The sequence below is a fragment of the Arachis hypogaea genome, chromosome 2 (assembly GCF_003086295.3).
Source record: "Arachis hypogaea cultivar Tifrunner chromosome 2, arahy.Tifrunner.gnm2.J5K5, whole genome shotgun sequence".
Lineage (NCBI taxonomy): Eukaryota > Viridiplantae > Streptophyta > Magnoliopsida > Fabales > Fabaceae > Arachis > Arachis hypogaea.
Genome location: NC_092037.1, coordinates 101,784,076 through 101,795,702, shown reverse-complemented (window position 1 = coordinate 101,795,702; position 11,627 = coordinate 101,784,076). Strand labels below are relative to the sequence as shown.

Below are 11,627 nucleotides of genomic sequence, written 5' to 3'. Positions count from 1 at the left end.
AAAAAATAAATAAATAAAATTGGGTTTGCTATTTGAGTTTCTGAAACAGCGTTTCCTTTTGGTTCCTTCTCCGCCGCAATCATCGTTGAGAATGCGGAATCTTCCTGCAACTCTAACTCGTTCCTTCCATCCACTCTCCATTAACAGAAACTCATCACTCTTCTTTTTCAGCTCCACCAATCACCTCCGTTTTCTTCAACCCTCACGCTCCGCTACTTCAACATTTTCAAATTCTATTCAATGTGCCGTTCGATTCCGACCCTGCATCGACATACACAAGGTACGCCACCCCTTTTACTTTCTCATGTTTTTTCCCTTTTTGTTTTGTTAAAAATTATATTTTTTTTTAAGAAAAGGTTGTTATTTTACGTTATTGAAATTTTCAGTGAAGGTTGTTTTTGTTCTTGTGTTTGTGTTTGTTGTGTTGTATTGATTGAAAATTTGTGGCATTATCCGTATTTGGTAACTTGTGAAATGATCAAGGAGCTTTTTTTTTTTCTTCTAAATTTTAGAAGGAAAAAAATTATGTGATTGTGATTCTGGAGAATACTGTGTATGCTGGGATTGAATGAGGTGAACCCTTTTATCACTGTAATGAAATTTGAATGAAGGTTGCTATGACTTTTGGTTATAGTGATCGACAATTTGTGTCAATCATAATGTTCAGTAGTTTCTTTTTGTATAATTTGTTTTCCAAATGTGATGATGCATTCTAAGGGTTCAATTGATGTGATCTTTTATGCTTATGGCAGGGGAAAGTGAAACAAATTGTTGGTTCAACCCTTCAGGATTTGAAGGGAGATGGGTCAAATCCGGTGACAAATTTCGAATCTGATAAGTCAGCAGCTGAGTATGCTATTCTTTACAAACAAGATGGGCTTACCGGTGGCCATGCGATCATGCTCGGTGCAGATCCTTTGAGCAAAGCTGCTGCACTTGAAGCATTGCATGCTTATCCTGGTATGCTTTTCTAAATGCTGCCACTGATTAGTGGCATTTGTGTTTTCTAAAGGAACATAGTTACTAAAATGTTGTGTTCTTAATTGTTATTGAGAATGATGTTGTTGAAAGTTGAAACATGAGTCTTAGCAATATACAAGTTATGTTAGCATTTTCTTTGTCCTTTATGGTTGATGATATGTTTAAAACTTACACAGATTTTTCCTCTGCTGAACTTAAATGTGGAGGGCTGGTAAAATTTAGGCGGTTTGCAAGTTGGAGGGGGAATAAATTCGGACAATTGTTTGAGTTACATCGAGGAAGGAGCAAGCCACGTCATTGTCACATCCGTAAGTTCTTCTTTGAGTTTTTCCACCTTTTAATTGCCATTAACTTTCATCCATTGAGAAAGCATTTGTATTAACTCTCTCAACCAATTATGTTATTCAAGAATGCCACTTATGTGTTATTTTTCAATAGAAATAATTTAGCCATGTTGTGTTTAATTGATTTCTCTCTTTATAGTATGTGTTCAACAATGGTCAAATGGATCTCAAAAGACTAAAAGATCTTGTTAGAATTGTTGGAAAAGAGAGACTTGTGTTGGATCTCAGTTGCAGAAAAAAGGTACAAATGGTTATCTTTCTATTTCAACGAAAATTGTTCTTGAAGAGGAATACATTAAGTTCTTCAAGTAGTTCGCTTCAAGTTTCAAATGTTCAAGTAGCTGGATTCTTTTTTTTTTTTTTTTTTTAATTTTCTTCTACGTTTTCTTTGTTCAGGAAGGTAAATATGCAATTGTCACTGATAGGTGGCAGAAGTTCAGTGATGTGTCACTTGATGCTGAAGTAATGCAATTTCTTGCCAACTTTGCTGATGAATTTCTAGTTCATGGTGTTGATGTTGAAGGGAAAAAGTAAGTTATTCAATATTGTAAACTCCAACTTAAAGGGCCAGCATTTTTATATGCAAATGAGATAAACAGATCTCCGTGTCACACATTGAAATACAGCTGATAATATATGATTCTGATTGCAGGCTGGGAATTGATGAAGAGCTAGTGGCTTTGCTTGGCAAGCATTCACCGGTTCGTAACTTTCTTAAGCTGCCTTGACTTTATCTTTGCCTATTAAAGTCTTAGCTAATTAGCTTGCATTAAGGTTTTTCAGTTGTCTGAATTATAGCCATAAGTAGAGGAATTGTACGTGCTAGCGTATGCGTGCGCGTTTTTATCTTAAATTCTGACAAATGTATACAATTTTATGTCTTAATTCTTAAATCGGTTTAAACTTCATTTAAGTGTCCATAGTGCTGATGCATTTTGATTATGCCAGATTCCTGTTACATATGCTGGGGGTGTGACTGTAATGGACGATTTAGAGAGGATAAAGACGGCGGGGATGGAGCGCGTGGACGTCACCGTGGGAAGTGCATTGGACATTTTTGGGGGAAACATGGCTTATAAAGATGTTGTAGCTTGGCATACCCAGCAACAAGCCTCCATAGTTTAATTACATAATGATTTGAGACTTGTTTTAAGTAGGGTCTGGTGAACTTTGAACTTTTGAATTTGTTTCTCTCGTGTTTGTAACCTTCCATTTGATGTTTTTTTCAGTGTTTCTTTCCCTCATGATTGTAGCATTTGCCTCATTAGACATTAGTTACTTAGATTCCCTTGTATGATCATAATTTGCCACTATAGTTATTTGCATTTTGATGATGTACATGTAAAACAATGCATGTAGAAGTTCATTTACTCTATAGTAGTAGTATATTATCAAAGGAAGACTAGATAGAAGACGACCTGAAAGGACTTTGTACGAGGTTGTTGAATTAGATTTATACTATACATATATGATAGAGCGAAATAATTCAGAGCTTAAATGGTAAACTGATGAAATAATTCAGAGCTTGTGTTCAACCTTCGTTAATTTTAGAGTCTCTTTCAGTTTTCCTTGGATTTCACGTAGGGAATTCTCGAATACATCCATGCGCGTGTTAGTCACGTTGAATTGACTCGTAAACGTCAATGTGTTCACGTTGCAACACAGCAATCTCAGCTTGTCGATTAAGTTTATTGGATATGGTCATCCCTCTCAACGAATGCACCAAATGTTAGCTCAAGGATGTATGAGGAAGAAGATGAAATCTGGAAATATAATCAATAATACAGGAAATTGTAAATGTCCTTATTCGAGTCGAGAACCCACTCCTAAGAATAATACTCAAATATTTCTAACTGCAAAAGACTACACTCTCCAATTTATTTGAAAGGTATTTACAAATTTGATTAATTAATATTAATAAACGGTCACTAACTGTTTAGTATCATTTGGTTGAAGGGATACAATCTTTTAAGAATTGTGTATGTTCAAGACATTGTGTCTATTGGCTAAAGGGACACAACTCTTTAAGAATTGTGTATGTTCAAAACATTGTATCTATTGGCAATAGAAAAGACACAACTATTTGTATACGTAACTAATCATAATTACTACGTGTAATATGTATAAATAAGTCATTGTCCACTATTTCAGAAAATGAAGTACTAAGTGTATATTATAGTTAACTATTAAGAAATTTTCTTTGTTCAAGAGAGTTGAAAATTTTTTATTATTGCTAATTAAAAAGTTCTTAGGTTTCTAGAGTATTGTTATCAACCCTATAACAACTAAGTGTGAGGATAAATATCTCTCTAAAAAAATCTAATGGTACCTTAAAACCACTACACTAATATAAAATTTTGTCATCTTCTGATATTAATATACCCAACATTATCTTCCCTTGTAACTAAGTTGGCAGAACTAATTATTTTCTGTGATATACTTTATCCTAAGAGTGTTAAAGACCCAGTCTGACTCGGAATCTGAGCGAGACCCAAGACATATTTTGATGAGGTTTGAACTTGTTATTTTTACCAGATGTTACTTTCAGCTCAAATTTGGGTTATGTTTTAAATTATTCGGTTCGGTCCAAAATTATTTTAAATAATAAAAATATATATTTTAAAGTAAAAAGTATTAATGTGATATTATACTTTTATATTTTAATTAATATTTTTTATATTATATGTTATTATTTTTGTATTAAAATAATTTATTTTAGTATAAATATAATATAATTTTTATTAAATTCAATTTTTAAAAACAAAATTTTATTATTTTAATATATAAAATTTATAAATATGTATATACAAGTTTTATATCAAATCGATCCGATTTAGTCCAATTTATTTCGAATTATTTTGGTTCTACCAAAAATAGACTTGTTGACTTTTTAGGGATGGATCCGAAATCATATTAAACCCGCTACTTCATGCCACTACGTAGTCATCGATCCACCTGGATTGCTTTCCGTTCCGTTCCAGTATTAGCTGCTTCAACAATTTACTCATTGCTAGGGTTTGTCCCCTTTTCTCGCTGAGATGGAAGGGATGGTGCCGGAGAAGAATCAACGATACCTTATGGTGCTAATGCGTACAAAGATATGCGGCATCGACCTCATGAAACTGATAACACCCGAGAAGGAGGCTGTGGATTGGGAAAATCTACCTCCGTTACCCTTCGATTTCAGCATGGATCTTCCACTTGGCCGCACGTTCGCTTTAGAGTTGGATTCCAAGATTCATCTCGTTGGAGGTCTCAAATATATGTCCAGCTATGGTTATTATTTTGATGGTGCTTACTATACTCCTTGCAATAAAGTCTACGAACTAGACCTTGACAAGAAGGAGTTAGAGGAGTCGAAATCAATCGATGATGCTCCAGAGTTATCTGTTTCCGGGTTCTCTACTCTTCACAAAATCGAAAGTGATTATTATTTTATGTTGATGTGTGGTCGCGGTGGTTTCCTACCCGACAATGATGCTCAGAATTTTTGGGTTCTACGCTCTGGGACCAAGGTTTGGGAACACTTGCCTGATGCTCCTGATCTTCCTGGCTACCATTCCAGAATTGATCACAGTTCATGGTTCGACTTCTATGGTAAGCTATACATCCGACTCTGTTTCGAAGATGGAAGAGTTGTCGTCTTCTCTTATGACACCCATAACCTACATTGGACAACGAGTGAGGGTGACAATAGTTTTACGCGTTCTTTTTGTGTCCCACTGGCATCCGATGACCAGCGTCGGTTCTTTTTTCCAAGGGTGCATATTCCAGGTATTCATAATTACTCTCCAAGTGTGCATTGCACATGATTTTCTTTGTCTTATTGTAAAATATGCAATTTTCACTCTTCACCCTTCATCATTCTGTTATTGGTATATTGTTACAGATTTGGTTGATCCTGGCAAATACCTGGCACTTTCATGCGAACGCATTGGAGGGAAAAAAGTGATATATGCATTCCAGGTGGATGAATTGGGTGTCCTTTTCTTCCAAAGGCTTGAAGGCTGCTTAGATAGAATGCCGTCCTTGTATTATGAGAAAACGCCTGTGCTTGTTGATCTTGATGGCAAAGGCAAGTTTATTGTTATGGTACCTGGCTCTGCAAAGGAAGAAAAAGAGGACCAGGTCCTCTTTGTGTTGGTTCTTCAGGTTGTTCCAAAGAAGTTTGTCAACCATCCCTCCCGGGTCCTCCGTAGGTCTGTGAGGCCCCCAACGGAGTGTGAGTTCTTAGATTGGAAGGTCCTTAGCATGCACATGTACAGAATGGAGGTCTCGAGTTGGGGAATAAGAGATGATTTGTATGCTGTCTTTATTTTCCCTGGCATCCAGTGGGAAGAAGAGAATGCCCAGGAGGTCAAATAGGCACATTTGAATTTCGAAAAGGTAATAATCCTTGCCTATGTTTTTGTCATCATTTTCTTATGTTCCCTAAAGCGGCTTTATTATTTATATTGATTGGTTGGCTGTGAAATGTGAATGCTTTTGTGCTTGACCATTTTGTACTGTAATTCTGTTTGCCCAATACACAATAACACACATATTCGGCTGCTGTGAATAAGTTTGCCAATGCATGAGTTTATGAAGGTTCTTCCTGGTGATTTGATTGTTAGTTTGGAATATATGGAATGTCATCTTTGATATTTTTGACTGTGATAGTTCCCACTCAAAGCTTGCTGTTCAAATGAGGTCCTACCATCTTGTCGCCGTTTGAATTTGTTGAACTTGCAGCATCAAGGACTGAAATCTAAAAATATTTGGAGGGTTTAAAATATGTATCACATCAAAAGGCAAAACCTGTTCAAACTGGTTGGTAACTTTCTTAAGCTGCCTTGACTTTATCCTTGCATATTGAAGTCTTAGCTTGCATTAAGGTTGTTCAGTCGTCTGAATTATAACCATAAATATAGGATTTGTGTGTGCTAGCGTGTGCGTGCGCCTTTTTCTCTTAAATTCTAACAAACATTTAACAATTTTGTGTCTTAATTCTAAAATCTGATTTCCATAATCAGATTCCTGTTACATATGCTGGGGGTGTGACTGTAATGGACTATTTAGAGAGGTTAAAGATGGCGGGGATGGAGCGCGTGGATGTCACCGTGGGAAGTGCATTGGACATTTTTGGGGGAAACATGGTTTATAAAGATGTTGTAGCTTGGCATACCCAGCAACAAGCCTCCATAGTAATTACATTATGATTTGAGACTTGTTTTAAGTTTAGGGTCTGGTGAACTTGGACTTCTTGAAATTGTTTCTCTCGTGTTTGTAACCTTCTATTTGGTGATGTTTTTTTAACTTTTTTTTCATTATATGATCATAATTTCCCACAATAGTTATTTATTTGCGTTTTGATGATGTGTTGAATGAGATTTACACATATATGATAGAGTGTAATGACATTATTGTATTTAAATGGTAAACTGATGATATAATTCTAGTGAAATTAAGTGTTTTCTTATTAATATAAATTATAAATTCAAAAAGAAAAAGGTTAGTTCTTGTTTGGTGTGATTTTAGGAGATTTGTTTTAGTTTTTTTTTTTTAAAGAAAATTTCAATTTTCTAATAATTATCTTATGGCAGTAGTTAGTGGTGATAATAATGTAAATGATAGAAGTGGAATACTCTCTTGTGGACTATGAACGCTTTTTGACTTGGCTAATCAAATTATTTATCAAATGCTGGTAATATAATCATTGTAAAAATTGTATTGGTACCACTACCATTATTAGTGAGGTGAAAAGCAATAATAAACACCATGACAATCATTTTTTCCCCCTCAAACATGCTTATCATGCTGAAAATTTCCAAGGGTTTGATGAATCTAGAGCAACTTATAGTTCAAGCAATGTTAATTAACTTTTTATAGTTTTACTATTTCTAAATAAGATTTTACATTGAATAAATTCTTGCAATCTAGAGTTTTCACTTCAAATTTTTTGTTAGATTAAATAAATTTTCACATTTAAACTTATGAATTTGGATAAAAGAAAAAAAGTTTCAATGATTTTGTTACAAAATTTTATCTAGGATTTGATTAATTCTCTTATTATATATAAGGAGAAATTAATTCTAAAATTGGACTAAACTACTCTACTCTTCTTATTTCTAAGAAAATTGTATTGCATTTGGAATAACTGGAAGTGAAATTGATTCAATTTTATTTGTATTATTTAAATCTTAGAATTAAATTAATTTCCACCAACTTTTACAGAATGTCAAACACAATTAACAGAACTTGACAAACAAAATTATCTTTTTTGATGCATTGGTAAATATAATTATTTATATTTTATTAAAATTCAAACATAAGAAAACTAAGAAAAGGAAAGAAACCTTATTAAAGACCTACATAACATATATAGAAATTTCCTTTGTATTCATGCAAATTTAATACTTTATATTTAGACATACACTTATGATAATAAAAATTACATGGGTATTTTCTCAAAAAAAAAAAATTTGAAGTAACCCAATAAAATATTACCTAGTGAATAATGTCTAACTACAAAGTATAAGAATTATATATATTCTTATAATAAGATCTAACTTCCCAAATTATTAACATAATTCGGGTATACTTTCTAAGCATGGTTTCCACCCTATAGAACCATCATTATTATTATTATCATCATCACATTCTTCACCATTACTATTTTCACCATGATCCACCAAAGATAATAATTCATCAACCGAAATAATCTCTCCCTTTTGCATCATCATATCATGAAGTTGTTGCTTACTTATAACAATTTTGATCCTAACCACTCCATTATTATTATTATTATTATCATCATCATTAGTATTAATATTTTCCTTTGCACCTTTTCCTTCCACTACTACTTCTTGTTCAGCAAATCTCACCTTCTTCTTCTTCTTGCTACTAGACTTCGGCGACGGCGACAGCGACGGCGACATAGGCACAAGGTAGAATATCTGACCTTTGAGAAGTTTGGTATTAGGGTGAAGATGATGAATGGATTGTAGTGAATTTGATATTGCATGATAGCCTGAAAATTGTGCTAGAACTTGGTGCACCTTAATGGGAGCTTTGAACTCTAGAATTTTCCCATCACTCTTCATTACTCTTACCATATTGTTCTCATGATGATGAAGAACTAAGCAATTTCCCATAGCTTTATAAATCTTCGGTGAACTTAGCTAATAAAATCTTAGTATATAGTAATATATATGGAGCTTATTATAAGAGTTAGAACAAGTTTTGAGAAATATATGAATGAAAAAGTAGTGGGAGGAGGCTTCTATGGAGCATCTATTTAAACGTAATGGTTGTGAATAATGCCCCCAAAATGTTACCAATATTACACAATATGCCTATTTTGTCCTTTTATGGTAGTTAGCAAAATATATAATATCCATTATTATTATTATTATTATTATTATTATTATTATTATTATTATTATTATTAAAGTATGTGTGTGTATTTTTTTCTAAAAGATCTTATTCATGGCATATTGTTATAATTAAGTTCGTTTTTTTTAAACTATAGATGATTTGAATAGCATATATATAAGTTGTTTAATTGTTAGAGCTTAAATTTTTACTTGCATATTTTTTAAAACATTTGTCAAGTTTTTTGAGCTTTAATTGAGCGTATATTTTAATTTTAATTTTCTTTTCTCTCAATTATTATTTAAGATTGAGACATCTTAGACATTTATTGAAATATGTTCTACATATAAAGTAGTATGAATGATCATTATTCTATGTTTTATAATTAAATAATGTAGAGTACTTTTGTAAATGAATTTTTAGCCAATAATTAGTTAATTACCCTCTAGATTATTCTCCTCCATATAGCTTTGCCACTGAGATTTGAGAAGCGTTAAAACATCATGCACTTTTGAGTTTTAAACAATTTAAAATATTTCGAAGTTACAATTTTAAATGAATTAATATATTTTATAAAATTTGTAACAGGTGAAACAATTTTATGATTTAAATCTTGTTACGATTTTATATTTGATGTATTTAATTTATATTTTTTATTTTTAGTAAAATCTCAATTTTCTTTAAGTTCATAAATGAGTGATGGTTGGGTTTTGGGAGTGAGTCAACTCGTTGAGTTGAGTCAATGACTCGGTGACTCATCATGCCCAGGGTGGTTGTGGAGCTAGCAGTGGATTATTACCGAAATGGTCCAAGGTGGGCCCACTATGACACTGAAAGATTATACCCAACAAGACCGTGTTGGAAGGATCAAGTAGGCCCATTAAAAGCCCACGTGCTTGACTATTTTTTAGGAAAAAAATTGTTTTTTTTTTTATTTTTCAGTGATTAAAAAAAAGAAAGAAAAACTTAAATTTTGTTCCTTCTTATTCGCCAATTACCATGATTTTTATTATTTAATTTTGATAAAATAGTAAAACAGGTTGCTTGTTTATTGATAAATATTTGGAGAGGCTTTCTTTTAGTATGGGATTCGGGACAAAGAGATATTATATGTGAGACAGATTGTGTGGAGGCTTTTATTATTGTCAATAATTTACAAGATTGCTCTGGGTTTATTGATTCTTTGGTGTTAAAAATTTGAGATATCATGTCTTGGAAATGACGTGCTGATCTTCGGTTGATCTTAAGAGATGCAAATACAGATCTTCAGTTGATCTTAAGAGATGCAAATACAGTAGCAGACATTATGACAAATACTGCAACGGAGACCATTTCTCCCCAAGTGGAGCTTCCATTGCCTTGGAAAAAATTTGAAAATAGTATTCAGTGGGACTGCCTTTCTTAAGCAGTTTCATGTTTTTTTTCTTTTTTTCTCTCTCTTAGTTTTTGTTTATTTTCTTTTAAGTCACAAAAAAAAAATATTAGTAAAAATGATTGATATTTACGTATCTATTATCTCAAAAGTCTTATATATATATATATATATATATATATATATATATATATATATATATATATATAAAATAGTATTTAATAAGATGATATTGCAATATTTAAATTAATTTCTCTTTTTAACCATCATGGTATTATCAATTATGGTGTATTTGTTTCGAATTTTCAAAAAAGAGATGTCATAATTCGAATTGTTTTATATAATTTAATTAAATAGTTTTATACATGGACTTAATTATATAATTTAATTAACAAAAATAATAATTTTTTTATTAACTGCATAAATGATCATTTAAATAACAAATATAATTAAACATCTGTGTAAAATATATTTTACATTATCAGATTTTAGTGCATTAAAATTAAATTCTTATTTTATATATATCTAAAGAACTTAAAAATTATTTTTTTATAATTATTATTTCCAATTTTTATTAAAATTTTGATATTTTGATTTTTTTTCTTTTACAAAAAAGTACAAATACTAAAAGGTTGTTTTACTTAAAAAAAAAATAAAAACAAAAAGAGGTTAGTATAAAATTTTTTCATCACAGATCCTTATGAACGGAACAAATCCCATGCCACATTGACTATTTGCTAGTATCCTTGTGTTTCTTATGATGTTTGTGTTACATCAAAATATAACCAATGCACTAAAAAAAATTTAATTATGGTTGGCCACTAATGCTAAGCATGTCACAACTTGTCCTCCTCCTCATTATCTTCCCTTTTTGTGAGTACGGATTACTTATTTTCTGTTAGAAATAAGAGATTAAATTGAAGAAAAGATTTGTGTATTATTAAGTATATCTAAGTTGTTTATTCAAATTATTTATAATGATACAATATAAAAGGGTATTTATAGGTACTAAGAGAATTGTAATAATAAAGATATAATATTCTATAATAAATATTCAGATATACTAAATAATACTAATTGATCTTAATTGATCCTAATTATATTCTAACATTTTCGAAGAAAAAGTACGAGGAGTCAATGGAATATTTGTACAATGTGTACAATAGAAGTTTAGGAATTATTAGATATATAATCATTAGTGTTATTTTTTTCCATTAGTTAGAGTTTTTGGGATGAATGATATCATGATATGGTATTAGAACTATAGATTCAAAAAGTCAATAATTCAATCATTGGTGAATCCAAAATAAGTGAGATGTAACTTAATAGTCTATTGTACACATTGTATTCTCTAACACGACTATTTTTGAATCATAATTGTTAGAGAAAAAAAATGCATATATATATATATATATATATATATATATATATATATATATATATAATGTAAAAAGTTTTATATAATTATTTAATTAAATTCATATATTTAAATAATTTTTATAAAAATAAACTTAAAAATTAATTATTTTTTGCTGATAAAATAATATATGACTAGTTATTTATATGAAATCAACTTT

The 11,627-nt window shown here is 31.2% G+C and overlaps 3 protein-coding genes across 4 annotated transcripts; 2 read left to right on the top strand and 1 right to left on the bottom strand.

Annotated features, from left to right (window-relative positions):
* On the top strand, positions 1-2,823 carry LOC112758636 (1-(5-phosphoribosyl)-5-[(5-phosphoribosylamino)methylideneamino] imidazole-4-carboxamide isomerase, chloroplastic-like). The gene is made up of 7 exons (XM_025807350.3): positions 1-280; positions 753-960; positions 1,204-1,289; positions 1,465-1,566; positions 1,722-1,855; positions 1,978-2,026; positions 2,274-2,823. The coding sequence occupies exons 1-7, from the start codon at positions 92-94 to the stop codon at positions 2,448-2,450; spliced, it is 945 nt and encodes a 314-aa protein (XP_025663135.1). The 5' UTR covers positions 1-91; the 3' UTR covers positions 2,451-2,823.
* Positions 2,824-4,150: 1,327 nt separating this feature from the next.
* On the top strand, positions 4,151-6,768 carry LOC112758615 (uncharacterized). 2 transcript variants are annotated; one of them, XM_025807328.3, is made up of 3 exons: positions 4,151-5,099; positions 5,215-5,711; positions 6,338-6,768. In XM_025807328.3, exons 1-2 carry the CDS (start codon positions 4,364-4,366, stop codon positions 5,688-5,690), a joined length of 1,212 nt encoding a protein of 403 aa, XP_025663113.1. In that variant the 5' UTR covers positions 4,151-4,363; the 3' UTR covers positions 5,691-5,711; positions 6,338-6,768. The 2 variants fall into 2 exon arrangements, with proteins under 2 accessions (XP_025663113.1, XP_072063131.1); XM_072207030.1 differs by having other exon boundaries at positions 5,985-6,768.
* A 1,117-nt stretch (positions 6,769-7,885) lies between these two features.
* LOC112758606 (uncharacterized) lies at positions 7,886-8,458 on the bottom strand. The gene has a single exon (XM_025807317.3). It carries the CDS (start codon positions 8,456-8,458, stop codon positions 7,886-7,888), a length of 573 nt encoding a protein of 190 aa, XP_025663102.1.
* Between the last annotated feature and the right edge of the window lie 3,169 nt (positions 8,459-11,627).